We start from the raw sequence: 27,486 nt of genomic DNA, 5'->3' as shown, positions 1-27,486 counted from the left end.
CGGGCCGGGCCGGGCCCGGAGCGCGCCGCCCACCCCCGGTGCCCTGGGCCGCGCAGACAATGGGAGATCAAAGCGGGGGGAGGAGGAGGATGGTGCGAGAGGCGGCTGAAGTCGAGCCGGAGCGGGCGGCGTGTGGCGCTCTCTGCGCTCGATTAGTGATCCTGGGGAGCGAGCCGGGGACAGAGGGGTGGGGGCGCGGGGAGCCGCCGTGTGGCTGAGTGCGCGAGCGGGCGAGTTGCGCAGCTGCTCTGCGCGCAGCCCCCGCCGCCGCCGCAGCGGCGCTGGCATTCGGTGCGGGGAGCGGCGAGCGGCAGCGCGCGGGGGGAGGCCACGGAGACACCAAGTGGAACAAAGTCTGCGCCAGCCGGCCCCAACTCCGCCGTGTGCGGCGCCCAGCATGGCCTCCGAGGAACTCTACGAGGTACGGGCCCCCCGCCCCGGCGCGGCCCGGCCCCAGCCCTGCTTGCGGGGCGCGGGGGGCGCTCGCTGCCCGCCCGCCACACTTGCTCCGGCTGCTGCCCCGGCTCCGCAGGGCCCGGCGTGCGCCTGCTGCCCCGGCCCGGCCGCCCTTCCTCCTCCCCAGTTTTGCGGGAGGCGGACGGAAACATGACCGAGAGGAGGAGACGGTCGGGTGTTACCTTTGGCCTGTGCTTCCCCCCAACAACACTTTGACTCCGGCGAGGAGGGGGAGGGGGTCGCTGGAGGGGGGTGGGGAGCAGCGCTGACAGCAGCCCGCTGTGTGGAGTGCACAGCGGAGTGTGCCGCCGGGGAGTGTGCACAAGCGTGTGCAAAGCCCAATTAGTGCCTGTGCCGGGGGGAGGAGGAGGAGGGGGTTTCCTCCTGCGTGTGTCTGTGCGCTCGGGGCTGACACCCGTGTGCCTTGGCCGTGCCCCGACCTCAGGTGATGCAAAATATTCAAATTTAAACTGCTCGTCCCCACATGCTTTAACGAGATGGGTAAAGGTTGTAAGAGAAGCCAAGAGAGCCAAAGTTAAAGCTCTGGCTCACCATCTTTCACTCGTTGCTTGAAAAGTGCTTGGGAGCAGTCAGAACACGAGTTGCGGTCTTGGGGTGCAGAGAGGATGAGATGAGATGATAGCCTTAACTTCGCATTCGTGCCTTTGATGCCTTAATTTCACATCTTTCACCTTAATTGAAAAGCATTATGGTATCTCTTGGATTTAACTTCCTTGTTTTTATTTGTTGCGAGAAGCCTTCTTTGGGAGTGTAGAACACTTCTTATTCTAGAGCCATTCTGATTTCTTTGACAACTGTGTCTTCACCTGAGACAACAATGGTCTTGTCTCTTGGGTAAATGCATCTTAGTGCAGTTTGTTTTTTTAAAACACTGGAACCAGAGATTGAAATTTTGTGTCACTGAGATCAATTGTAGAAGAATTCACAGAAAGATTCCCTGCCCCCAGCCTTACTAGTGCCTCTATATCACTCATTAATGGAATTACTTATGTGCAATGATGGAAGAATAGACACAGAAAACAATGCAAAGTATCTTATGTACACTTAAATATGAGAGAGAGCTTAATGTTCACCAGTGGTGCTGAATTGTTGGACCAGAAAACCAAAGGCCTCTATTCCCAAGACAGGTCATAGGTAATAGCTTTTGCAAGTTTTCACACCTTAATAATATAGCACAATATTAGACCTGATAGGGTCATTTCTAAACGTAAGAAGGTAAATTTAGGTTATCAGTTTGGCAACTCCTCTATGCACAAAACTTAGTTTTGGTGGATGTTGGGTTGGTAAGTGTATTTGAGGAATCAGACCTTTAGAGTCTCTTATGGTATTTGTTCACATTGGAGCATAAGGATTTCTGTGCAGGTTGAACTTCTCTCGTCCGGCACCCTCAGGACTTGACTATTGCCAAACAAAAGAATTTGCTGGATGATGGGAGGTCAATATTGTCTAGCACATCACCAACACACTTTCGTTGCATACTCTTAGAAGATACTTGGGGGTAAAGTACAGTGAAATAACAGCACAGAACACTATGAGCCAGGACTGGTGGCAGTAAACAGACTTCATGGGGTCACGGGAAACTTGATCACACCCTGATGAGTGGCTGTCCAGCCAGACGAGAGAGTTTCAGATTAGAGAGGTTTAACCTGTACTAGATCTGCCCAACAGTCCATCTAATTTGATATCCTCTGTGATACCTGCAACTCTCATATGGAGTCCCAGTTTTCATAAGTGCAAAACCAGCCAACATCCCCACTCCTACCCATCCCATTCTACAGGAATTGCATCCAGCGTACAAATTCATACCTAGTGGATCACTGAGCTCCACTGAAAGAGTAATTCATGTTGATCACTAGACTGTGTTTGAAATTATGACTTAAGTGAAACACAGCATGTCATTGCCAGTCCTCTGAGTTGTCTAATTATTCAACCTGTGACTCAAAAGCCTGCTTTTTTCAGAACATCTAAAGTGCCTGGTCTACATCATGGATTACTTTTTGTCATTTTTATTCTAAAAAATAATTCTTTAATTGTATAAGTGTAAAGTATGAAGAAGACACCTACACTTTAAAGCTTGTGTGACTTGTGAATGGACAAACTGTGACTGATTTTGTGATATAAAAGCAAAATTGCTGTGACACCAACCTTTCCTCTTTTTTTTTTTTTTTTTTTTTTCCTGGAAGAGGAATTTGCTTGGCTGTGCCACCAGTGCCTGTAAATGGGTGAATGTTTTGTTCAGTTAATGAGGAGCTAACAGAAGACATGAAATGTTGAATGTTTTTATAGGTAATTGGAACTCATGAAACCACAGCTGTATAGACTGAGTTCTTCTAACTCCGCTTCTAATTTTGTTTTTCTTTTTGTGAACGTCTTTTAAGGTTCTGTGTGATTCTTTGCATTCAGTAACGTGAAGTCTGAAGTTGTGCCCTATCAAGAGTGATTACAGCTCTGTTTTTCCAGTTAATCCTATGCTTTGATCGAGATATGATAATCAAATATCTGAGAATGTTAAATAGTCTAACAGTGACAGTTAAATGTGCTATGCAAAAGATCCTAGTTCTTCTAAAGTAGAAACCTGAATTCAACGTTTTGTTGCAAGTGACGTTAAAAATTCAGAAGCATTGGCCATTCAGTGAGAAAATGGAAGGCATCCTGTTCAATTTTTTTTAAAGTCTTGTTCTGGAGGATATTATCTCTGGGGACAAGAAGCATGGTGATAAGATTTGTAATTCAAACACAACTGGAAAGACCCCACAATTTTGGAAGAATTACTTTGAACATGCTGTGGATCCTATGTATGAGCTTTTATAGGAGTCCTTTTTTTTAATGGTAACTAATGGTTCAAGAAAGAATGTAAGATCAGAAGAAATTTGAAAAATTGAGGAGAGACATCCAAGATTAGTTATTTTTTTCCTCCTTCCTACTGGACAATAAAGCAAAGATGTGATTTTAACAAAACCATGGATGAAGTCAAGTGAGTGCCTTTCCTTCTAAAAGCCTTGAAGTGATGATACAGTTGGGGAACTGGCTGGATTTGGGGCAGTTGGTGGACAAATGAGAGAAAGGTCCTGCTCACTTCTTCTCAAATTTGTCCTTGTGAGTGGGAGGGGTTGGCTTGATCTTTTTTTTTAATTCCCCATGGCATCTCCCCTGCTATCTCCTCTGCTCCTGCAATGTGCTCATCTTTTAGAAGATCCTGTGCAGTTTTACAGCTGTTTAAGCAAAGATCAGGGCTAGTTTCTTCTATTGCTCAGTTTATTTCACTCTTACCTGTTTGGCGTTTATGAACAACCATGACCATCTTTCATTGCTTTCCTGGTTTCTTGCTATCTATCACACGTCAGTAGTTTTTGTTGGGTCAGTAGAGAAACTAGTGATCTCAAACTATCCAGGCAATTCAGCTGTAAAGCAAGCTTGGAAGTATTTTGTAGTGGTTTGCTTAACTTCTGACAGAGCTCTGTAGTGATTGGGATTCAGTAATACCAAATAGTTGGTGGGCACAATTGTGTATTAACAGCTAGCTTAACAGCAACAACAACGTCTGGCATTTAGTAGGCAGTTCCCCCAAACTTGCTGCAATGGTTTTGGAAAAACTTGTTTCCAAATGTTAGTGCAGTGGAAGTGATGTGAATTATTTTGTGACTTTTGGAGACTTCAGTGTGATTCAATACAAAGTGTTTCCATTCTGCCTCTAAACACTTCTGTTGATGTCAGAGCTGTTGATATACTTGTCCCATTAGATGAATTTCTTTAAATGAGTAATCATGGTCCAGGTCGGGTTTTCTTTTGTTAAACCAAGGCATTTGAGTTTTGTCAGGAAGCAACGGAAACCAAATTACCTGAATTTGGCCAATGTGCACCATTCCTGGTTTTCATTTTGTATTTCGATTTGAAGGTGAGGTTTATGAACAATGACATATGACTCAAGTATTTTTACATTAAAATCGTAAAGCTTTACATGTTCCAATCTTTGCAGTCCACATTTTCAGACCAAATTTCTTATGCTTATAATAAGGAAGGAACAACATTCAGAAACTTTTTAAAAATTATATTTTTATCTTGAACATATATATGTCTTCATTTCAAAAGACTATGTAATCTAAACAAAATTAAAAATATATACAGGTTTAGTGAAATCAGAAGTTGGGGCTTATTACATGAGTAACTGGAGGAAATTCTATGACCTATCTTATGTAAGAGGTCAGATATGATTTCTTATTCTTTTAGCCTTAAAAATCTCTGAAAAGCCACATGCTGTACGTACAGTTTTGGTCCTAGATCTAAAATATGCTTTGGGCTACAGAGTGCTACTGCGTATATGTGTATTCTGAAATAAAACTTCGAATTTTTTTTTCTTCTGGATTGGAAATATTTACTTCAGTACATGTTTCTTTCTGTAGACCGTGGTGCATTGGTATGTGAATCATAGTTCAAGTTGGTCTGTATAATCAGGAAGTGTAAATTTCTTATTTAAAAAATCACATGGAATGGTAAAATCAAATAGGCATTATAACCTTTGAGTGCTTCGGAAATGTTTCTTGGTGGTTTGATGAAAAATGAATTACTACGGAGAATAAGCATTACAGTTACTCATTTGAGTGATATTTTTCCCCCCAGTGGAGTGTCTCACTTTTTTTTCTCTGTACCCCTCCAGTTTTCAAGATAACCAAGAACTTAACACAATGGGGGTTCAGTGCATACAGTAACATCTCAAAGATGATAGACCTGCATCTTATCCACTGCACTTCAGTGTAGCTAAACCAATTTGGATTATCCAATCTCTGGCCACCATAATTTACACTCTTCTCCCGAAGCAAAGGATGGAATCTGAGATTGCTGATCCCCAGCGTTCTCCTGCTGACAACTAAATAGTTTTGCAGTCCACTGTAAAAGTGTGCCATGTGCTCAACAAGCTAGCCTAGAAAGGGATTAACAATTACATCTGTGGCTCAACTCATAAAGGCCCTCCGCAAATTGGGTGATTTGGATCCTGCTGTTGCCCTGTGGGAGGACATTATAGTTGCACGTAAATCACAAAATGGCAAAACCATTTTAAAACTGTTTTTATGCTTGAAAACAATGTTAATCTATACATGATGTGCACACATTTCACATTTGATTAGTTTGACACACATTTTCCTTTGGTAACCCACTACTGAGTGTTACATACTCCTCTTGGGATGTGAGCCTGTGACTGCTCGTACTGAGAGCCTGGCTCTTTAGCTCAAGTTGTAAGGACTCCATGTTTTTTGTTCTAAAGGTCACTGATTCAGTGTTGGCCAAGATCAAGGTCATCCACTCTTGTGGATTACATGGACTCATTCACAGAAGTTCATTCTAGCTGTTTAGTTTATTTTATCATGGAGAGTTGCACTTACTATCCTTAATTAAAATAACTTTTTAAAATGAGAATATAATATTAGACACACAAATTGCTAAAGCACATTGCATCCTTTCATGGTCTTTGGACTGTTGATGCAGTCAGGAGCAGCTTCAGTAGCTCTATTTTTTTTCTCTGATTACAGATGCAGCTCTGCTTCTCCCTGACTTTGGGGTGCTGTTTACTGAGATACATTAAACCAAACAACTCCTAGGAAATTAGGGTGAAAAAACCCCTACCTTCAGTTATAGTTAAGGTTGTGGTAGGACATGTCCCTCTTCACTAAGCGTCGGTGATTTTAAGGTTCTTGTCTACTTTTTCTATACTCCTGGTCTTGCTGTAGATATTTTCTGTTGACTTGATCAGTTTTTCAGGGTTGTCATATGTTCTTAAGACTTGCCATGACCCTTTCTACAAAACACTATTGGAAGTTTGTTTGAAATCTTACAGAATTGTTGTAACTAGTTTAGTGGTGTTTGTATATATTTATCCAATATCTGTTCTATCGAAAATAGCTCATCTTTTGTACTTCATTCTTGTCTGAATTCAGCCTGTTCTTCTGCAAGCACTGCTTCCACATACCACTTTACCTGGATGATGAAGACGGGAATGAATGCTTTTTTCTGGAATGCTCAATCAGATGATTCCTCTGTGTTTCTTGCACTCATTGGTTCTGTTACCACGTTTCCCCCCACACCCGCATTTACTTGGCACTAGCTGTTGCATGTAAATCTTGTTGAATAGGTTGTGCTTTGCCTTTACTGTTTAAAATGTCAGGGGGGAAAAGCAAAATGTTTAGTAATTAATACTAAAGAGGAACTGGTGTTTGCTCTTCGGTATTTAGTCTTAAATTTTGTACACACTTCATCTTAACTTAGAATATTGTTAACCATTTATGTCTGATGTATGTTTCATGATCAAATATAGCTTTCGTATCCATAACACTAAATTTTACATGTAATTTTTTTCCTTGATGGACTTTTCTTAATATTCACAGAATAATTTGGTGTTCTTTAAAAACTAAAATCTTGGATCTGTTCTCAGTATTAATAGAAAAATGAAACTAGTGTAAGACTTGTCTTCAGCCTCCGTTAGCATATTTACTGTTTTGATAAAGAACTCAATAGACCTGCATGTACCTCTTTAGAGGTGCTCTACTGTAGGTCATTTGCATTCAATGTTTATAAATATGGAATAATACATACAAAAAAAGGATATTAATGAAAACCAGTCTCTTAACCCATGGTAGGTCTTTATTTTAATGATTTTAATAGCCATTTTGTTAGTGTAAAATGTGAAGAAACCCCACTTGCGTATTCACTCAATTTCTTTGTAACTGCCTATTAGTTCTCTTGAATAATGAAACACAGTAGTTAATATAACTGTAATTTGTTTGTGATATTCCAGTGACACTTGGTACATTTTAAAACCTGTTGTATAAAATGTAACAATGAAATGGATTAATGACTGTCAGGGGTCTCATTGTCTCAAGGCCATGGTGCAGTGAATTTAAGTGGCCCAGCTCCATTTAGGTAGTACAGAGCTATGCAGTCCCTTTAAAAAAAAAAACAAAACCCAAAATAAGAAACATCTTAACTTCCAAATTTCCCTGGTTTAGAAACAGACATTAGACCTTTTTGATTTTCTTTCCTCAAGACTATTCTGAATTATTGTGGAGGGAAGACACTGTTTCTGAACCATGTAACTTTTCTGGCTATCAGAAGTATAAAAGTTGTGTGTTTCTTTTGCCGAAAAAGGTAAATTCTTTTTTAATGTTTTGGTAAACAGTAATTATTCAAGGGGTTTTCTAAATAAGATTAACTTGTGTAACTCACTTATTTTGTGGCATATTTCAGGTTTTGCTTAAGTAGAGAGTGTCATGATTTGAAGTCCAGTTACATCAAGTATCTTTTCAAAGGTTTTTAGTCTCAAGAAGGCTTTTGTCCATAAAAATATTATATAGACATGCTTTTTCAGTTGGCATTGAATCTAGACTATAAAAATGTTAAAAACAAAACAAGGACAAACAAGGACTCTGAAGTTACATGTGCTGATTTTAATGAAAACAAGGTTTTGTTCAAGATTCTGGGAATTTAGATATGTATGTGCGTGTGTTGTTTTAAAGGTTTAGTTCTCCTGTGAAAAGTCATTCATATAATGATGAAACTTTCATAACGTATATGTTGTCTATTGAAGTAATAGCTGCTTGCCTTAGTGGCAGGAGTCACTGTTCCTCCGTTTAGCCCTACAGTGTCAGAACAGCTGCAAAGAAAGTGAACTGGATTCAGTACTGGCCTGCTGCTTGTTGGAGTTGTTAATTAAATCCAACAGCAGAAGCTGATTGTGCTCATAGTTAAATTTTGCACAATTGTATTCGATGCTAAAACACTTTGTCCCCATCTAGACTAGAGCACAGACAGGCTTGTATGTCTTGTAACTAACTCTGAGTTAATGGATCTGGGATAAAGTTCCGTGTCTTATGAAGTCCTTGGGAGTTTTGTCATTGATTTCAGTGGAACCAGGATTTCATCCTTGCTCCTTTAGCTCAAGCAATAGATGTTCGTATTTTTTCATGCAGCTCTTTTAGGATCTTTCCCTGCCAGTGCCCTACTCAGTTCTGTACATAGCTTTCGAGCTGCAGTGTGGACTTATACAATTTGCAACTGCGATGAGATTAGTCTGTGTCATCCATATAGCAAAATAAAATCTAGCTGTCTTGTATAACCTGAATTTTGGTGTAGAACATAGAAATGTCTCAACAAATGAAAGAAAAAGGTCATGGTATTACAATAAAACAAATTGTAGTGATGTATTCCAGAAAGCATTACTGGGTATTTGAAACTGCCAGCCACTATTTTAGATACCCATAAACTTCAGTCAATTGTATTTCAGTAAATTAGTCTTCCATATCTTACAATGATTAATGAAAAATTAACTACATTTGTTTCAGTTTGGGTTTTAAAAAGAAAAGTCACATCATTTTGTTTCCATACAGATGCCAGGATGTGAAACACCTTGGCAGACCAGTACAAATGTTTTCAGGGCCCTCATGTTTTTTCAAGTTCTTGTCTTGGATCACTGATCAGGAAATAATTTGATCTGCAATTGGAAACATGTTTTAGAAACAAAACAAGCTAGATGCAGTGAAATTTTCATCCTGGCTATTCACTGTATTTTTTTAATGTAGTATGGGAAACACTTGAATAAGACAATTTTAGCTGCCCACAGCTATTCTAACATCTTCTGGATTTCTGGAAGGAGGGTTTCAATATAATACAGATCAATATGAACAAGTTACAAATTATGACTAACTATATTTTTGTTCTGAAGAATCAGTATCAAATTCTGTTTTGTTCATATAAGAGAAACATCTCTTGGCAAAACTTACATCAGAAGTATAGCCATTTATTTTGTATTGTATGATTTTGTTTTATTTTATTGTCTGTAATGTTGGGCTTATTGTGTCTCTCAAGGTACGGTCTTCTGTGGCTTCACTTTCTTAAGAACAAGATATTTGATTCTAAGAGATGAGGTGTAAATTCAAGAGCTGAAGATTTTTTTTTCTGTAGGAAAATTGTAAGTCTGTTGACAGAAGGATCGTAGAAACTTGGAAGTTGGTGCATCGAGAACTTGTTTGCTTAGGCAGTTTGTCCATAACAACAGAAAAATAGTGGTACTAAAGACCTACTATTTCATGTTTTCAAAACCATACTAAAACTGTTTGTTATCCAGTGTAGTATAGTAAAACCTTTCTAATGTGCACATGATTAATCTACACATTCCCAGTTTCCATGCCTAGCAACTTCTCCCTCTTTCTCCCCTCTCACCTCCTCTCTCCCCTCACCCCAGTTGGGATCTGACTCTTGTCCTCTCTGCAATTGGTTTGAGGCAGCTACCTCCTGCATTCTACCTGGTCATCAGGAGGAGGAGGTCATTCAGAGCACAGGTGAGACAGGCTTCATGATCTCATTTCTTGGTATTGACCTTGTCCTAGTGTCATCAGGAACTGTAGCTGTAAGTAGAGTCCTGGCAGCTCCCTGTCAGCCATTGGTGAGAGCATGCTTGGTGTGGATGGAATTTTTAGGGAATGAATCTGCAAAGCTCTGTTGTCTCTACTGAGCAAGTGTAAATTGCAGTTTTTCAAAAAATTATAAGTTGTTCAAAATTTGGGGGGAATTTCATGGGGATGGCAAGGATGCTTGCTCCAATGACCGCCCCACTCCCAAATTTCTATTCCCTAGTTTAAAGCATGGTTTAAAAACAAAATCACAAGAACTGTTTCAGCAGCAACAAAACAATATATTTTTCCTCAGGCTTGGTAGTAGCTGAGCTGTTTGGTCTGAAAATTTCCCTCCAAAATCAGCCAGATGTTGATGCCTAGCCCAGAATGTATCAGTCCAAATAGTTAAAGTGATCAGTCACTGAAAACAGGATCTAAAAATAGAAAGTGTCGGGCAACCTTAATAATAGACAGTGCTACCAGTCAAGTTAATAATAATATTGTGTATGTATGCACGTGTAGCGAGACAGACTGACTGAGTCACATGCGAGGAAGCTAAGCCACAACAGAAGTGTCTTCCCCCCTACCTTTCTTTCTCTCCTCCCTCTCTGCTACTGAGGAAATAAGCATGAGCCATGGAAGCAAATGCCCACTCCTTCTATTTCACTCGTTTGGTACCGGATGATCCACGCTTCTGCCCGCTGCTGGCATGGCCTGGGAAATTGTGGATGATAGTAATGGATGAATGTAGTTGAGTAGAGCTGGTGGTGCTGAAATTTACGAAAAAATTAACAGATCCTGAGTGCATTTGTCCTGATCCCACTAAAATGTTTCCCTGCCTTGGCAAGGGATAAAAATCTTTCTTTGTAGGTTAAATGTTGGTTAAACTTCAATAGTTTTGGGAAGCATTAAGACAAAATGGTATTTTTTCCTCAACTAGTTCTAACTACCAAAAAAATCTGAGCGGATATTGAGTTCTGTCTTGATGGTAGTATCAAAAGTGGCAGCACATTTTCATCCCAGTGAAGTGGGCTTGTATGTTTCCCCTTAAGTCTGATATTTTCTTCACTATAACCTCACCTTTTCATGTGAAAACCGGAATTTTTCAGCAGCTGTGTGGTATTCAGGTGGCCTCTTATACCTCTAAGTTCTGAATTAATGTTAACATTAACATTTCTCTGGATTTTGTGTGGAACTAGTAATGAGATATACATAATTAATATTCATTCACCATAAACATGTTAGAAAATAAAATTTAAAGCGTGAGCGTGATGTAGTTTATTGAACGTTCTGGATTTTTCCCCACTGTTGGAGAGCATTATAATATAAGCATTATAATATAATATACGTTTTGCAGGCATGTGCACCTCTAATATATTCCAGTTAAGAGACTCAAGATACCTCTGCAAACCTAGCATGAAAACAACTAAAAATATGTGGTCATATGCAAGATGAAAAGTACCAGCTAGATTTTCCAATCCCAAGCTGAGTTGGCTATGATGGTAGTTTAAAAACACCTTTTTACTTGAATGTTTGCCACCCTTCGAATCGTTGAGGAATACTAAAGATGGCATCCCAGGATGCCTTTTTTAAACTCTTTTATGGTAGAACCACATTCCCTCTGCTTCATTTCCAGAATCATTTTGGTGGTTTGAGCTTTAGGTGAACTTTGCTTTATATAATTTCAAAACTGGAATTATAACTGTTAGTTTTTAGCTGTAATCATTCTCAGATTATTGTGGCAAGTAAGATGACGTTCAAATTGAAGAACGTACTTGGAAAGACAAAAGTGTATTCAGAATGTGATTTGACATTCTGATTTTTTTGTGAAGACCCAAAGAGAAAAATAGAGTTTTTACAGTTTTCCAGCAATGCACAACTTTTCAGTGTTGTGTAGAATTAATTTCTGTGTCTGTGATCTTGAAATAGTCACTGCTCCCTCATTCCAGGCAAAAATATAATTCAGTCTCAGGGTTTCAGGATGGAAAGAATCGAAGGCTATGTCTACATAACAGCATAAAGTCGATTTTAAGGCACTTACCTCGATTTTACAATGTCACTTTCTAATCTGCAAATACCATTAGCTTGATGTTAGGGAGCGCTAAGGTCGACATTCTTACATGGACCATCCGAATCAGCATAACGCCAAGGTTGAATTTAAAAGTTTGAAATGGTGTGGAAACAGCATTTCTTTAAATGGATTTTATTGGCCTCCAGAGGTGTCCCACAGTTTTCTCACAATACTCCACAGGTGTATGTTCTGTCTCCTTTCAGCTCCCCTGCTCTCCAGTTTTGCAGGAAGTAGGAAACAGGAAACCTGGCATTTTGAATTCATTTCTGTATGATCAGCATGGCGATCACATTTAGCAATGAAAGAGAGCCCCATTATGGAGCCATCAGGAGAGCCATGGTCTCAGTTCAGCTGGCAGGCTAGTCCCCACCCCATTGCGTCACATGGCAGCTCGGCTGTGGGGTCTAGACAGTAGCATGTCCTTCCGTGCTTGGGTTGAAGGCTTCTTCCCTGCACAGGATGTAGCTGGAGAGGATGAGAAACTTCTTGTCTGTGCTTCACATTTGTGTGAGGAACCTGCCCCCCCAGGTGCCATGCAGTTTGGGGTCTAGCCCCCACTGCACCATGTGGCTAACCCCCACCCCCTTAGGCACCATGCGGCTGTCAGGCCAGCCCCTGCCCCCCACACCACATGACGGCTGGGCTGTGGGGGTCGTGCTTTTAGGAGAGGCCGAGAAACTTGTTTTATGCACTTTGCATTTGTATGGAGCAGCTCCCTTCCCCCACCGGTGTTTTGTGACTGACGGGGTAGCCCTGCCCCCAGCACACTACAAGGTTTGCCCTGCTCCACCTGCCCCACTATACCACGTGCTGGCTGTGCAGTGTGGACCATGCTTCTGGACAGTGGCGTGTCCTGGCCTGTGCAGGGTGAAGGCTTCTGCACTTCATATTATCCCAGGGCTCACCAGGTGCTGGGGGGCTGGTTCACCATAGGGCAAAGATTTTTTGGGGCTGTCTGGCTCCTCAGAGGCAACACACGCTGGGCCGGGGGTGGTTCCCCCAGCAGGAAATATTTCTGGGGCCGTCGCCTGGGGGATGGCTCGTCCCATGGCAAAGGTTTTCAGGGGCTGTCACCAGGGCGACATAAGAAACCAGGTGACTGTACCATATCAACAGGCACCTCAGCTCACCCCTGCCAGCATGGCTGGGGGTCTGGCCCCTGCCCGCATCTGTTTTGGGGGCTGCCCCTCCCTCCCCCCACCTACGCACACAAGTGATGGAAACGTTAACAGTTTACAGGGGCAGGGTTGGCCCCAGACAGGGCAGCTTGAATTTTCTGGGTTTCCCCTCTTCCCCTGCCTAATAAGACACCAGGTGACTGCACCATGTCAACAGGAGCCTCAGCTCACCCCTGCCATCTTAGTTGGGGGTCTGGCCCCCGGCCTCACCTGTTTTCGGGGCTGGTTCCCCTGCTTTGGCACACTGCTCCAATACTCTCCCTTCCCTATAGCAGCCACAGTTTCAGCATTGGTCTGTTTCATGCATTTTTACGGGGCAGGTGGGGGGGGATGACTCTGAGGTACCTGTTGACATGATTCCCTCTTTACCTTTCTGCATGTGATCTGGTTTTAATCTGCTGTTATTGTAAACATGGGGGACTGCATGTTCCCTGCCCTGTGAAAGGTGTTCTTTTACCAGCGGAACACTGAGGTACCTGGTGGCGTGGCACAGTCAGCGGGTGTACGTACACCATCGTATGTGGGATTGACAGTCTGCTGATGTGCTGTCTTGTGAATGTTGTCCTTTCACCGAGGGAAAACTGAGGTACCTGTTGACACGGCACAGTCAGCAGTGTGCTCTCAGAGCACATTGTGAAGAGTGCTTCAGCTTCTGAAGCCCACCACTTATTTGGCATTCTTTCCCTTGGGATTTCCTACTTTCCTTCTCTGTGAATAATATTAAATCTTTACAGGAATTCAGATTCTTCCACTAGTTGGTGTTTTGTCACTGGGGAAATAAATAGTTGAGCAACCTGTTGACATGATTCAGTCATGATTTCCTTTCCCCTGCGATTCCCTGCGTGTCCTTCTTTTCTTCTGAAAAATGGACATTTGGTTTCAACGGGATGGGAATCAGGGCATTGCAGACTGGGCAGATGACAGCGGGTGCTCTTGGGGTACATCTGGTTAAAAGGTCTGTAATGTGGAGGACTCAAACAATTTCTCTCATCAGGGGAAGGAGACTTCTGAAAAATGGCTGTTTTCGAAGGGAGATGAATGAGGAGAATGCAGTGTTGGAAGGTGACACCACACACGGACAACCACTTTCAGGGCTTACCTCCCCCCCATAGGGCACCAGCAAAAACACCCATAATGCAACAGGGCTGAGGGAAATGTGGGATAGGTTCCCACAATACACTGCTGCAATTGTCAAACTTTGTCCATTTATTGAGGTTGCACTAAGTTGACTTTGTGGGGAGGTGTGGGTACTCATCTTCGACTTCATAAAACCCAGTGTTACAAAATTGACTTTGATAAATTCAACTTTATTTCATAGTGTAGGCATAACCAGTGTTTCAGGGGGTGTAGAGGAAAAAAAAACATGCCTTATTTGCATGTGTAATAGAAGTCCAAATAATGAACATGAAAAATGTCAATTGCTCATTTGTTAAAAGTAAATGGATGTTACTGAGACATTATGGGAGGTTTCACATGATTAGGATTGTAAAATCATAGAATGCACACCCTATTTAAGTAGGATCCTTTGGACAGAAACAGGCCAGGGGTTACTCTATATCAAAACCACCATTACATGCTTTAGAATAAATGACAGGTCACAAATGCAGGAGCTGACATGCTTTGGTAGACCAGTGTTCTGACAAAGCACAAGATGGGGTTCTGTTTGGAATTTTTTAGGGAGTACCAAATCAAAGGAGCAAAAAGGATGAACTGTACCTCAAACAAACACAGATTGCACCCCCTAAAACCGGCGCTCTCTCATCTGGCAACATCCATTGTTCAGTGGGACCACAGATGCTCTTGGACAGAGAGCCTGGGTGCTTAAAGGCAGGAGGGCCAGCTGGGGCCAGGGTGAAAAGCCTCAGCAGCCTGGCTGAGGGCAGAGCGGAACTGAGATTGGATCCCTGTGCCAGCATGGGCTGGAGCCGCTGCCCAGAGGCAATCCTGTGGTGTGCAGTGCTGGGGCCTGAGCCCTGTGACAGCTGCATGGGGCCAGAGCTCCACATGGGTGGGGCAGAGCCAGAGCTCCATGGCAGACCTGCAGCAGTGTGGGGCTGGTGCCAGAGCCCTATGGCAGTGGGGTGGGTGGGGTGGGACTGAGGCAAGGTGCCTGCTGTAGGCTTAAGGGTTGATGGGAGGGGACCTTCCCTGGTCCAACAAATTTTATTGTTTGGGACTGGTCAGGTTCTGACCACGCTGGACCAGGGACAAGCAAGCTGTAGTTATGGTACGTAGACGGTGCAGATTTTTTTTCTATCTTATTTCAAACTGGAGGCCTTTTGTAAGTGCTAGGGAAGCTTTCTTGAAGTTTCTAGAATTTAGATGATTTTCTGTCACAAAAAGTATTACACCCTTCTTGAGCTAATTCTACCTGAGATCTTATTCTGGTAGATTAAATGTAATGAAAATCACTACATTAAAAATAAGTGATTGCCTAGGCACAAGTTATCACGCAGTTACATGTGATAGTGAAGCGGACAGGGAGCTGCAGACGGGGGAGTTTAAGAGGGAGGACAGCAAGTGAGCCCGCCGCTGAAGAAGCTACCAGGTGAGAGTGCTGATCTCTGGGTGAGTGAGCGTGTGCTTTAACTGCTGGCAATTGAACTGCCATTGTGATTCCAGGTGGGGGGAGTTTCGGTTTCAGTGGCAGTTGGGACTGCCTGCCTGACCTTTTGCTCCCTTGATCAGCCTTCCCCTGTGTGACTCATAGGGGGAGGGCCTGAGAGAGGCCAGCAGGCTTAAAAGCCAGAGGCAGGAGCGACCAGGGGAACAAAGCGGACAGGGAGCTGCAGACAGGGGAGTTTAAGAGGGAGTGTGACAGAGAGGACTATAATGGTTAGGAAGACCCGCAATACCTGTGCCAGCACTACTGCCGTCTCCTCCACTTGTGCTTGTAGCCAGAAAGACAGCCTGACCATGGATGTTTCTACCCAGATCCTGGTGTGGTTCTGCGAGGACTGTGGCTTGCCGTTCCCACTTACTGGTACCCAGGCTGAGGGGAATAGTCAGTGTGGAGGCTGCCTGCTGGTGGAGTCTCTCAGGCGGCAGGTGGGGGAACTACAGGAGGACGTGGCCAGGTTGAGGAGTATCTGAGTCCATGAGCAGTTCCTGGATAGTATTCAGGTGGAGACTGCGGAGGTAACTGTCCCAGTGCACAGGATGGCTGATAAACCACTTGAGGAGGTGGACCAGGGTGGACACTGGCAGCTGGTTACTTCTCGTGGCAGGCAGTGTCCCACTCCTGCTCAGAACCCTCCCACCATGATACTGGAAAACAGTTATGCTGTACTCGATACAGGAGACCAAGAATTACCCCATACAGAAGAGGAGAAGCCTCGTACCCCCAAGGCTGGGAAGTCTACTGCCACCCCTGCAAGAAGGAAACGTAGAGTAGTGGTGGTTGGAGACTCTCTTCTGAGGGGGACGGAGGTGCCCATCTGTCGCCCTGACATTTCATCTCGGGAGGTGTGCTGCCTGGCAGGGGCCTGTATCCGAGACGTTATGCAGACATTGTCGAGGATTATCCGGCCCTCTGACTACTATCCCATGCTTCTCATCCATGTGGGCACTAATGATACTGCGAGGTGTGATGCTGAGCACGTCAAGAGTGACTTCAGGGCTCTGGGGGCACGGGTCAGGGAGTTTGGGGCGCAGGTGGTATTCTCTTCAATCCTGCCTGTCAGAGGTAGGGGCCCAGGCAGAGACAGGTGTATCCTGGAGGTGAATACTTGGTTGCGTAGATGGTGTCGCCAGGAAGGCTTTGGTTTCTTTGACCACGGGATCCTTTTCCGGGAAGGACTGCTAGGCAGAGATGGCGTTCACCTTTTGAGGAGGGGGAAGACCATATTCGGACACGGGCTAGCTAACCTAGTGAGGAGGGCTTTAAACTAGGTTCGACGGGGGCAGGGGAGCAAAGCCTGCAGGTAAGTGGAGAGCATGGATACCTGGGAGATGAACTTGAAATGGGAGGGAGTATGGGCTACACTGGGAGAGTAAAAAGAGGGCCAGGGCAAAACTGGGAGGCAAGACCAAATCAATGTCTGAGATGCCTATATACAAATGCAAGAAGTATTGGAAATAAACAAGAAGAATTGGAAGTACTAATAAATGAATACAACTATGATATCGTTGGCATCACAGAAAGTTGGTGGGATAATACTCATGATTGGAATGTTGGTATTGAAGGGTACAGCCTCTTTAGGAAGGACAGACAGGGAAAGAAGGGAGGAGGTGTTGCCTTGTATATTAAAAATGTACACACTTGGACAGAGGTGGAGATGGACGTGGGAGATGGATGGGTTGCAAGTCTCTGGATTAGACTCAGAGGAGTAAAAAACAAGGATGAGGTCCTACTAGGAGTCTACTACAGGCCACTTAGCCAGGTGGAAGAGGTGGATGAGGCTTTCTTTAAACAGCTAACAAAATCATCCAGGGCCCAGAATTTGGTGGTGATGGGGGACTTCAACTATCCACGTATATGTTGGGGAAACTAATACAGCAGGGGGCAGACTGTCCAATAAATTCTTGGATTGCATTGCAGACAACTTTTTATTCCAAAACGTTGAAAAAGCTACCGGGGGAAGCTGTTCTAGATTTAATTTTAACAAATAGGGAGGAAATTATTGAGAATTTGAAAGTGGAAGGATTCTTGGGTGAAAGTGATCATGAAATCATAGAGTTCACAATTCTAAGGAAGGGTAGAAGGGAAAACAGTACAATAGAGATAATGGATTTCAGGAAGGCAGATTTTGGTAAACTCAGACAGCTGGTAGGTAAGGTCCCATGGGAAGCTAGACTGGGGGGAAAAACGGCTGAGGAGAGTTGGCAGTTTTTCAAAGGGACATTATTAAGGGCCCAAAAGCAAGCTATCCCACTGTGTAGGAAAGATAGAAAACATGGCAAAAGACTGCGTTGGCTTAACCAGGAGATCTTGCGTGATCTCAAAATAAAAAATATAAGTATAAGAAATGGAAACTAGGACAAATTACAAGGGACGAATATAGGCAAACAACATGAGCATGCAGGAGCAAGATTAGAAAGGCTAAGGTGCAAAATGAGCTCAAACTAGCTACAAGCATAAAGGGAAACAAGAAGGGTTTTTACAAATACATTGGTAACAAGAGGAAGACCAAGGAGAGGGTAGGGCCATTGCTCAGTGAGGAGGGAGAAACAGTAACAGGGAATTTGGAAATGGCAGAGATGTTTAATGATTTCTTTGTTTCGGTCTTCACTGAGAAATCTGAAGGAATGCCTGACATAGAGAATGCTAGTGAAAAAGAGGTAGGTTTAGAAGTTGAAATAAGAAAAGAACAAATTAAAATTTACTTAGAAAAATTAGATGTCTGCAAATCACCAGGGCCTGATGAAATGCATCCTAGAATCCTCAAGGAGCTGATAGAAGAGGTATCTGAGCCTTTAGCAATCATTTTTGGAAAATTGTGGGAGATGGGAGAGATTCCAGAAGACTGGGAAAGGGCAAATATAGTACCCATTTATAGAAAGGGGAACAAGAATAACCCGGGAAACTACAGGCCCGTCAGCTTAACTTCTGTGCCAGGAAAGACAATGCTTGCAGATGATTTCTTTAATTACCTGCTCCATTTGGAAGGTGGTAAGGTGATAGGGAACAGCCAGCGTGGTTTTGTTGAAAACAGATCATGTCAAACCAATCTAATAGCTTTCTTTGATAGAATAATGAGCCTTGTGGCTAAGGGAGAAGCGGTGGATGTGGTATACCTAGACTTCAGTAAAGCACGTGACATGGTCTCACATAATATACTTATCAATAAACTATGCAAATACAACTTAGATGGGGCTACTATAAGGTGGGTGAACAACTGGCTGGATAACCGTACCCAGAGAGTAGTTATTAATGGTTTTCAGTCCTGCTGGAAAAAAGTATAACTAGTGGGGTTCCGCAGGGGTCTGTTTTAGGACCGGTTCTGTTCAATATCTTCATTAACAATTTAGATATTGACATAGAAAGTACACTTATTAAGTTTGCAGATGGTACCAAGCTGGGACGGGTTGCAACTTCTTTGGAGGATAGGGTCATAATTCAAAAGGATCTGGATAAACTGGAGAAATGGGCTGAGGTAAACAGGATGAAGTTTAATAAGGACAAATGCAAAGTGCTCCACTTAAGAAGGAACAATCAGTGTCACACATACAGAATGGGAAAGGACTGCCTAGGAATGAGTACAGCAGAAAGGGCTCTAGGGGTTATAGTGGACCACAAGCTAAATATAAGTCAACAGTGTGATGCTGTTGCAAAAAAAGCAAACATGATTCTGGGATGCATTAACAGGTGTGTTGTGAACAAGACACGAGAAGTCATTCTCCCGCTCTACTCTGCGCTAGTTAGGCCTCAGCTGGAGTAGTGTGTCCAGTTCTGGGCACCGCAGTTCAGGAAGGATGTGGAGAAATTGGAGAGGGTCCAGAGGAGAGCAATGAGAGTGATCAAAGGTCTAGAGAACATGACCTATGAAGAAAGGCTGAAAGAACTGGGCTTGTTTAGTTTGGAAAAGAGAAGATTGAAGGGGGACATGATAGCAGTTTTCAGGAATCTAAAAGGGTGTCATAAAGCAGAGGGAGGGAACTTGTTCTTCCTTGCCTCTGAGGATAGAACAAGAGGCAATGGACTTAAATTGCAGCAGGGGAGGTTCAGGTTGGACATTAGGAAAAAGTTCCTAACTGTCAGGGTGCTCAAACACTGGAACGAATTGCCAAGGGAGGCGGTAGAATCTCCATCACTGGAGCTATTTAAGAAGAGGTTAGATAGATGGCTTTCAGGGATGGTCTAGAAAGTGCTTGGTTCTGCCATGAGGGCAGGGGGCTGGACTCGATGGCCTCTCGAGGTTCCTTCCAGTGTTACTCTTCTGTGATTCTATGATAAGTCCAAAGAGAATGTTTTCCTGACCAATAATATATATATTTGGCATTTCTTCAAAAAAGAATAATTTCTAAAAAGCCAAAAATAAGAATGGAGATAAATACATTTAAATGTTTAATTGTGAAAGATAATTAGGAGATTAAAAAAACTTTACTAGAGATTACAAGATCACAATTTTGCTATCAGAACAGAAGTCTTTATATCTTGAGTAGGAAGGGAAGTGAAAGCACCAATGAAAAATAAAACAATCTACAGCAGTGCTAAATGGGTAGCTGACAAGAACAGCTATGAATTAGCAGTAATGAATTTCAGACACTTAATAAAGGAAGCAAAAACAGTTCATGAAAACTCCATGGCCAGCAGGGTAAAGGACAACAGCATGGCTTTTAAAAAACTGTGTCAGGAACGAAAAGAAATCTTAGTGTAGGTCTTTTGCTAGAAAGGGATGGTAAAATTCTCAATGAACTTGAAAAAGCAGAAGTAGTCAATGAATATTTTTGTCTATATTCACCAAGAAGCTAGATGATGTGTTACAGTGGTAATGAAATAATTTATAATCCCAAAACTGCTAAATTTTAAACATCTTAAAATCTCCAAAACCAGTTATCGTGCATTCAGAAGTCTTAAAAATGAGCTGAGAAGCAATCTGAAGCACTGATGGTTGATATTTAACAAATCTTGGACTGTTTGGGAAAATTGCAAAAAACTGGAAAAATAGAAAATTTGGCTCATTCAGTGTGGCTACATCTACACTACAGAGATCTTTCGAAGGAAGCCCTTCTGGAAGATCTCTTAGGAAGGAACTTCTTTTGAAAGAGTGTGTCCACATACAAAAAAAGCAAATGAAAGGAGCAATCCATCCACACTGCTTCCGCTCCTTCAAAAGAATGGGCCAGGGAGTGAAAAATCAGGCCCCGTGAAGACTGCTCTTTCAAAAGAAGGGCTCTGCAGGGCGTCTACACATTTTCTTTCGAAAGAAACTTTTAAAAAAAATCACGCTTGAAAAAGGAAAGGAAGAGTGATTTCAAAACGAGTGCCACATTCTTTCAATTTACTTTCAAAAGAATGCTTTTTGTGTGTAGATGCTCCATGGGCTCTTCTGAGAGAGCTCTTTCTTTCAAAAAATCTTGCTAGTGTAGACTCTGCCTGTGTGTTTTTTAATGCAGCTAAAGGGGAAGCCCTGTGTTTAGGAACTAAGATTGTAGGTCATGTGTAAAATGGGAATAACTCACTAAAAAGAAATGAGGAGTCATGATGGATACCCAGCTGTACGAGAGGTTGCAATGTTATGTGGTGGGTAATCCTTGAATGCATAAATAGGGATTTTTTTAAATTGGAAATGGCGAAATGACGTTATCACTCACACAGTGGACAACCTTAGTATGACTGCTGTTAAAACACTGTGTCCATTCTTGGCAGCACTATCTAAAAGGGTATCAACAAATTGGAAAGAATAAAAAAAAAAGTGAGAAGAATAATCTGAAAAAATTCTGCTTTATGTGGTGAGACTGAAGAAGAAACTTCATCTGTTTAACTTAAGAAAGAGAAGGTTAAGAGGTGATTATATAGTGGCCTCTACGTGAGGACATGATTTTGATAACAGAAAGCCCTTTGATACAGCAAACAAAGGCTTTATCCAGAGGTTGACAGGTGAGCGCTGATAAATTAAAATTAGAAATATGATGAGATATTTGACCAGGAGGGTAAAAAGCCATTAGAATAATGCGCCTAGGATGCAGTTCATTTTCTGTTGCTTGAAATTTTTAAATAAAGGTGTGCTGTAGCTGAAGCTTAGTGGGTGAGAATATATATTCTGTGGTGTGCAGGAGGACTGATTGCATTATCATAATAGTCTCTTCTGGCATTAAAATTTAGGCATTTATGTGAAAAATACAGGCTGTCTACCAACACTGGACAAGGTATTTTCAGCACCCGGGTTTAGTCAATAAGTGTATGTGTGTAAAATATATTTGAATCTAGCATTCTGCATACATAGACATTGTATAAGATAGAGGGAAAAACTTGGGTATGCATTTTTTAATGTACATGTGTTCAGACAAAAGAAAATATAATACCCCAAGCAACATCTTCTGCAAATCATTTTGAAAATATTTTCTCATGACAGTTGCATACATTAGTAACCTGCTGGGAACAATATGATCCTATTTGTTAAGGGAGATGACAATACATTTCTTTTTTCCAGAGAAGAAAGAATCTACACTGTTAACAGTTCATCTGATAGCTCATCTCATTGAAAAGGCAGATATTTTGACCAGGAGAGTAATTCTTCCTGTGTAGCAAAGTGAGCTGCAGTATGTGGCCGTGTCTACACTAGCCAAAAACTTCGAAATTGCCATGCAAGTGGCCATTTTGAAGTTTACTAATGAAGTGCTGAAATACATATTCAGCACCTCATTAGCATGCACGTGGCCGTGGCACTTCAAAATTGACGTGGCTCACCGCCTCGCGGCTTGTCTAGATGGGGCTCCTTTTCGAAAGGACCCTGGCTACTTTGAAGTCCCCTTATTCCTGTGAGCAGATATTCTAGGAACATTGTTCTAATGGCTTTTTACCCTCCTGGTCAAATATCTCATCATATGTCTAATTTTAATTTGTCGGCACTCACCTGTCAACCTCTGGATAAAGCCTTTGTCTTCTGTATTAAAGGGCTTTCTATTATCAAAATCATGTCCTCACGTAGAGGCCACTACCTAATCACCTCTTAACCTTCTCTTTCTTAAGTTAAACAGATAAAGTTTCTTCTTCAGTCTCACCACATTAAGCAGATTTTTTTCAGATTATTCTTCTCACTTTTTTTTTTTTTTTATTCTTTCCAATTTGTTGATACCCTATGAGCAGACTGGAATAAGGGGACTTCGAAGTAGCCAGGGTCCTTTCGAAAAGGAGCCCCATCTGGACGAGCTGTGTGGTGGTGAGCTGCGTCAATTTCGAAGTGTCACTGTCGCCCGCGTGCTAATGAGGCGCTGAATATGTATTTTAGTGCTTTATTAGCAAACTTCGAAATGGCCATTTGCATGGCCATTTCGAAGTTTTCGGCTAGTGTAGACGTAGCCTGTAAGTTGTATAGCTAATTTTAGCCACCTCAATTTTTGTATTTAGCCTTATGTACTTTATAAGCAATGTAAAAGTTCATAGGTTTTAAATATTTTATTTATACATATGTCTGCCAAAGGATTTTAGGAAGACAAAGCTGGGTAAAGTAATATCTTTTACTGAACCAACTTCTGTTAGTGAAAAGGAATGCTTTAGACCTGCATATAGCTCTTATTTTATTGTTAGTGGATTGTCCAGTTCCTTTTTGGTTCTGTTCTCTCTGCAGAATCCCAAAGAGAGGATTCTGTGTTGTACTGCTTATTCATTTTTGCTTGGAATTATCATTTGATTTTTATGTCTTATTGCTGGGGATCGGCCATATTCTTTTGTGCTCAAGAAATTTTATTCCAGAGAATGAGTTTTCATGGGTGTAACTGAAGGCAAGATTTGGCTCCACATTTGGAGTGCACAAAGCTTCTTTTCGGGTCAGAAGCTAATTCTCAGCCTACCTGTACCTTTCTGTTTGTTTTTAGCCCTTGTTTCTGCTCCATTCATTAAGAAGGCATTTATCGTTTAGAATCTATGTATGGGTTTCATATATTTTCCTCAGTTTCAGGTGGCAGCTGAATGAAACATAAAATGTAAATGGAACTCTCTCTCTTTTTCTGCTGATATGGTCTATGTGTAGCATTTAAACATCTTAATTTCTCACGTATTCACCAACTTAGACATCTAAAATGTATGTAAAATGTATTATATTTGAACTTCTGGGTTTAATTTTTAAGTAACTAGCACTTGGGCTTGGACACATTTTGCAGATTGGTGTAGCTCTCCTTGCTTCTCTTCAGTGCCTTTTTCAATTAATATTGTGTAATTTTTTAAAAATTATTGTCCATATTAAAGTTATTCAAATTACTAGACTGCTGATAGCAGTTTTGTTAACAAGTTTAAAGAAATTAACAAACTTTAGAGGGATGATGTTCTGTATTTGAGACATGTTTTCCAGGATTTGACACAACCTCAAAGGCTGTGCATGGTGTTAAAAGGAAACTGTTATCCTAGTATTTAAAGCTACATATCAAGTACTAGGCAACATTATGGATTTTGATGATTGTTTGATATTATTTCAAGTTGGAGTGTGACTACAACATGATGTTTTAAATGGTGGTGATAGTCACTGTTGTGATTGCTGCTTACTGAGCTTGCGTGCTGTTGCTATAATCTTTTATTAATATGATTTGTTTGGAATTATTTCTTCCAATGCACTATAAAATGAATGTGTATTCTCTGTGCATGTGTGCATGCATGTGTATATAACTCAGTCTGTTGGAAGAAAGTGATACAGGGTGATTTGTTTAATTACTTCTTAATTATGTTGAAATGTGTTGTCTTTTCTTGTGCTAGGGGTTTAATATGCCTTTCCCTTCCTTCGTATGGACCGGATGAAGTTCTTCACTTGTCTTTTTCCTGAACATCTGTGTCTATCAATATGGATAATTTTCTGGTGTGCAGTTATTTAAGCCTTAAGATAATGATAATCACTAGATGAAGTACAGCAACCCCTCCCCAACCATAAGGGTTACATTCCTGAAAACCCACACAGTTGGGAAATTTTGCAGTAGAGGAATTTAGGACTATATGGGAAAATAGGGTTTGAGGGACTATGGTCAGGAGTGAACCAATGGAAGCCCTTATAAGTATTTTTTATGCCCACTAAAATCAAACAATCAAGACTGCATGTTAAATAAAATGAATGTAAATGACATTTTACACATCTTAAATACTAATGAAACAAATCTGATCCTGAGATGATGTCCTTCATAATAGATCATGATAGTGTTGATGCATTGCTGGTGATGGCAGTAAAGATGATGATCATGGGGAATGAAGAAGATTGTAATTAGGAAGAGAAATCCTCCTTTGTTGCCACTGGGTCCTCCTCACTCTCAGGGTCATCTGGATCGTCATCAGCAAGCTCAAGTAGGTGCATGCATTTGTTAGGCAAGGTTTGAGCCGACTTAGCAACAGCTTGAAATGGTTTTTGAAGGCCACTGCATGATGGTTAAGAGGAGAGCGCTTGTGGAGTGCCTTTCTCTTCCCTTTTGAAGAAAGCATGGAGTGCAGGCAGACTCATCTGCTTACAAAGGTGTTCTTTGTAGCTCTTGGAATGGTCATAGCAATTCACTGAAGCCTCATCTGAAGGTCAGGCTTTGGTGCATGAAGAAATCAATTTCCAATATCTAATCACCCACCTTCAAAGGTTGGAGCAAAAAATCATTAAGCTTAACTGTAGTCATCTGTGTTTTTGGTCCCAAATCCTCCTCTTCACTTTTGCCGTCACTGAGTGTCTCAATGAACTCTTGCAGGTTTTTCTCTGTTAACTCCTGATAGTTAAGAGTGTCAAGCAGGTCAGCAACTTCACGTAACTCCATGTTGTTATTGAAGCCTTCCCCAAACTTTTTGTAGTCACTACAGTTTTTTAAAATTTCTCCCTTAACTTCAGGAAAATCATTGAAATTGCTCACTGCCTCATTCCAAAGTTTCCACCACACAGCATTATGGGTACGCTGTTTTATTTCATAAAGGGAGTCATTTATTTTGGTTACTGTGGTTGCAATGGCATACTCCTTCCACACATTTTTCACTGTAAAGTGTGGATTATTTTCAATGATCTGTTTGATGTGATCGAACATGTCTGGTGTAATAACCCTTGAATGTTTTTATTATAGCCTGATCCATTGGTTGAAGGAGTGAGGTGATGTTGAGGGGTGAGGAAGACGACCCCAGCATTAGGGAGCCCCAGCAGTAATGAGCCTGGGTGACCAAGCACATTGTCCAGAATCAGCACCACTTTAAATGCAAGATTTTTTTTTTTTTGTGGGGAGGGGAAGGGATGAGGGTCAGGGTTAGATAATGTTCAACTTCATGAACATAGCAATTGTGAAACCGTCCAAAACCAGCACAGTGGTTACCCATGCTTTTCTATTAGCTCTACAGAAAATAAAAAGAGGTTTTTTATTTTTGCCATTAAGAGCACATGGGGTGCGGGCTCATTTGAGGAAGCATGGGTTTTATCATTGAAAGAGTCCTGGGACACCCAGCCCTTGGCCTAGGGCGGGTGGCAACCAAAAGAGGGTTATAACCCTGGCCCAGCCCTCAGTTCAGGGCGGGGCAGCAGTTCACTGTTGTAATACAATACAGGCCCAGCCCTCAGTCTAGGGCGGGGCAGCAGTTCACAATAGTAACACAGTACAGGCCCAGCCCTCAGTTCAGGGCGGGGCAGCAGTTCACAATAGTAACACAGTCCCGGCCCAGCCCTCAGTCCAGGGCGGGGCAGCAGTTCACAATAGTAACACAGTCCCGGCCCAGCCCTCAGTCCAGGGCGGGGCAACCGTTCACGGTTGTGCTATAATCCCAGCCCAGCCCTCAGTCCAGGGCGGGGCAGCAGTTCCCAATTGAAATATATTCTCAGCCCAGCCCGCAGTCCAGGGCGGGGCAACAGCACAAGGGTTTGAGCACAGGCCCAGCCCTCAATTTGGGGCGGGGCAGCAGCACAAGGGTTTGAGCACAGGCCCAGCGTGGGCTTGCCCCATCAAGGAGGGGGTAGGGGGTCGCAGGCCCTCCCACTCCACTGCGACCCGGCCCGGGGCCCTGAGGGTCACTCACACACGAGCACGGCGGTGGGGATCCAGGCCGCCACACACTGCCATGGGTTCGGGAGCGTCGTTCCCCAGGCCACTTCCTACCTCTATCTCCACCAGGGGAAGGTCCCAGTCCATCTGGTCAGGGGGTCCCGCGGGGTCGGTCTCCTCCAAATCGTCCACTTTCGCGGGCTCTGGCCAGTCGCTCATGTCGATGTCATTGGGATAGTCTGGCGGTGGTAGCATGGTGGGCCTGAGGCGATCCTAGGCCTGGGGGCTGCAGGGGTCCACTGGGACTCTGGGGCAGGCCGCTCCTGGGGCCTCGTGGTCGCTCACCCTCGCTGGTCTGGCTGCGTCCGGGGCTTCCTCCAAGGCGGGGGGTCTCCGCTGGCATGAGGGTCCTGGCAGGTCTGGGAAGTCCGGGTAGTCCCCCTGGGGCATCTGGATCTGTGGTTGCACGGGGCCGCTGAGGGCTTGCTCCTCCGGCCTGGCCAGGCGGTGACAGGACCTCTGCCCGTGGCGCCAGGGAGCTCATGCAGGCGCCTCCTCCCTGCCCGGAGGCCCAGGCTTTAATGTGTCCCGAGCCCTGCCCTTGGCTCTTCTAGCCCTGGGCCCCGCCCTCTGAGGGGTGGGCCACTGGTGTTCTGGCTCCGGGCCTGCCCACCAGGGCCTCTGCGCAGCCTCCTCTGCCTCTGAGTCAGCAGGAGACCATGCTGACTCACTACAATCATGCAGTTACCTGAAGTGATTGCATAAAATAAGAGCGTTAGCCCATCCTTTGCTGCCTTAAAGT

The 27,486-nt window shown here is 43.0% G+C and overlaps 1 protein-coding gene across 1 annotated transcript in view; it reads left to right on the top strand.

The window, feature by feature from the left end:
• Nucleotides 1-203: 203 nt before the first annotated feature.
• The window catches only part of CDYL (chromodomain Y like), a 236,736-nt gene continuing 209,453 nt past the window's right edge, over nt 204-27,486 (top strand). Inside the window, exon 1 of the mRNA XM_074987730.1 lies at nt 204-421. Within this exon, the coding sequence (XP_074843831.1) occupies nt 398-421 (24 nt within the window). The 5' untranslated portion in view covers nt 204-397. The remainder of the gene's footprint in view (nt 422-27,486) is intronic.

Source organism: Carettochelys insculpta, chromosome 2, assembly GCF_033958435.1.
Source record: "Carettochelys insculpta isolate YL-2023 chromosome 2, ASM3395843v1, whole genome shotgun sequence".
Classification (NCBI taxonomy): Eukaryota; Metazoa; Chordata; order Testudines; family Carettochelyidae; genus Carettochelys; species Carettochelys insculpta.
The sequence above is the reverse complement of the archived record's forward strand: the minus strand, read 5'-3'. Positions and strand labels throughout refer to the sequence as shown.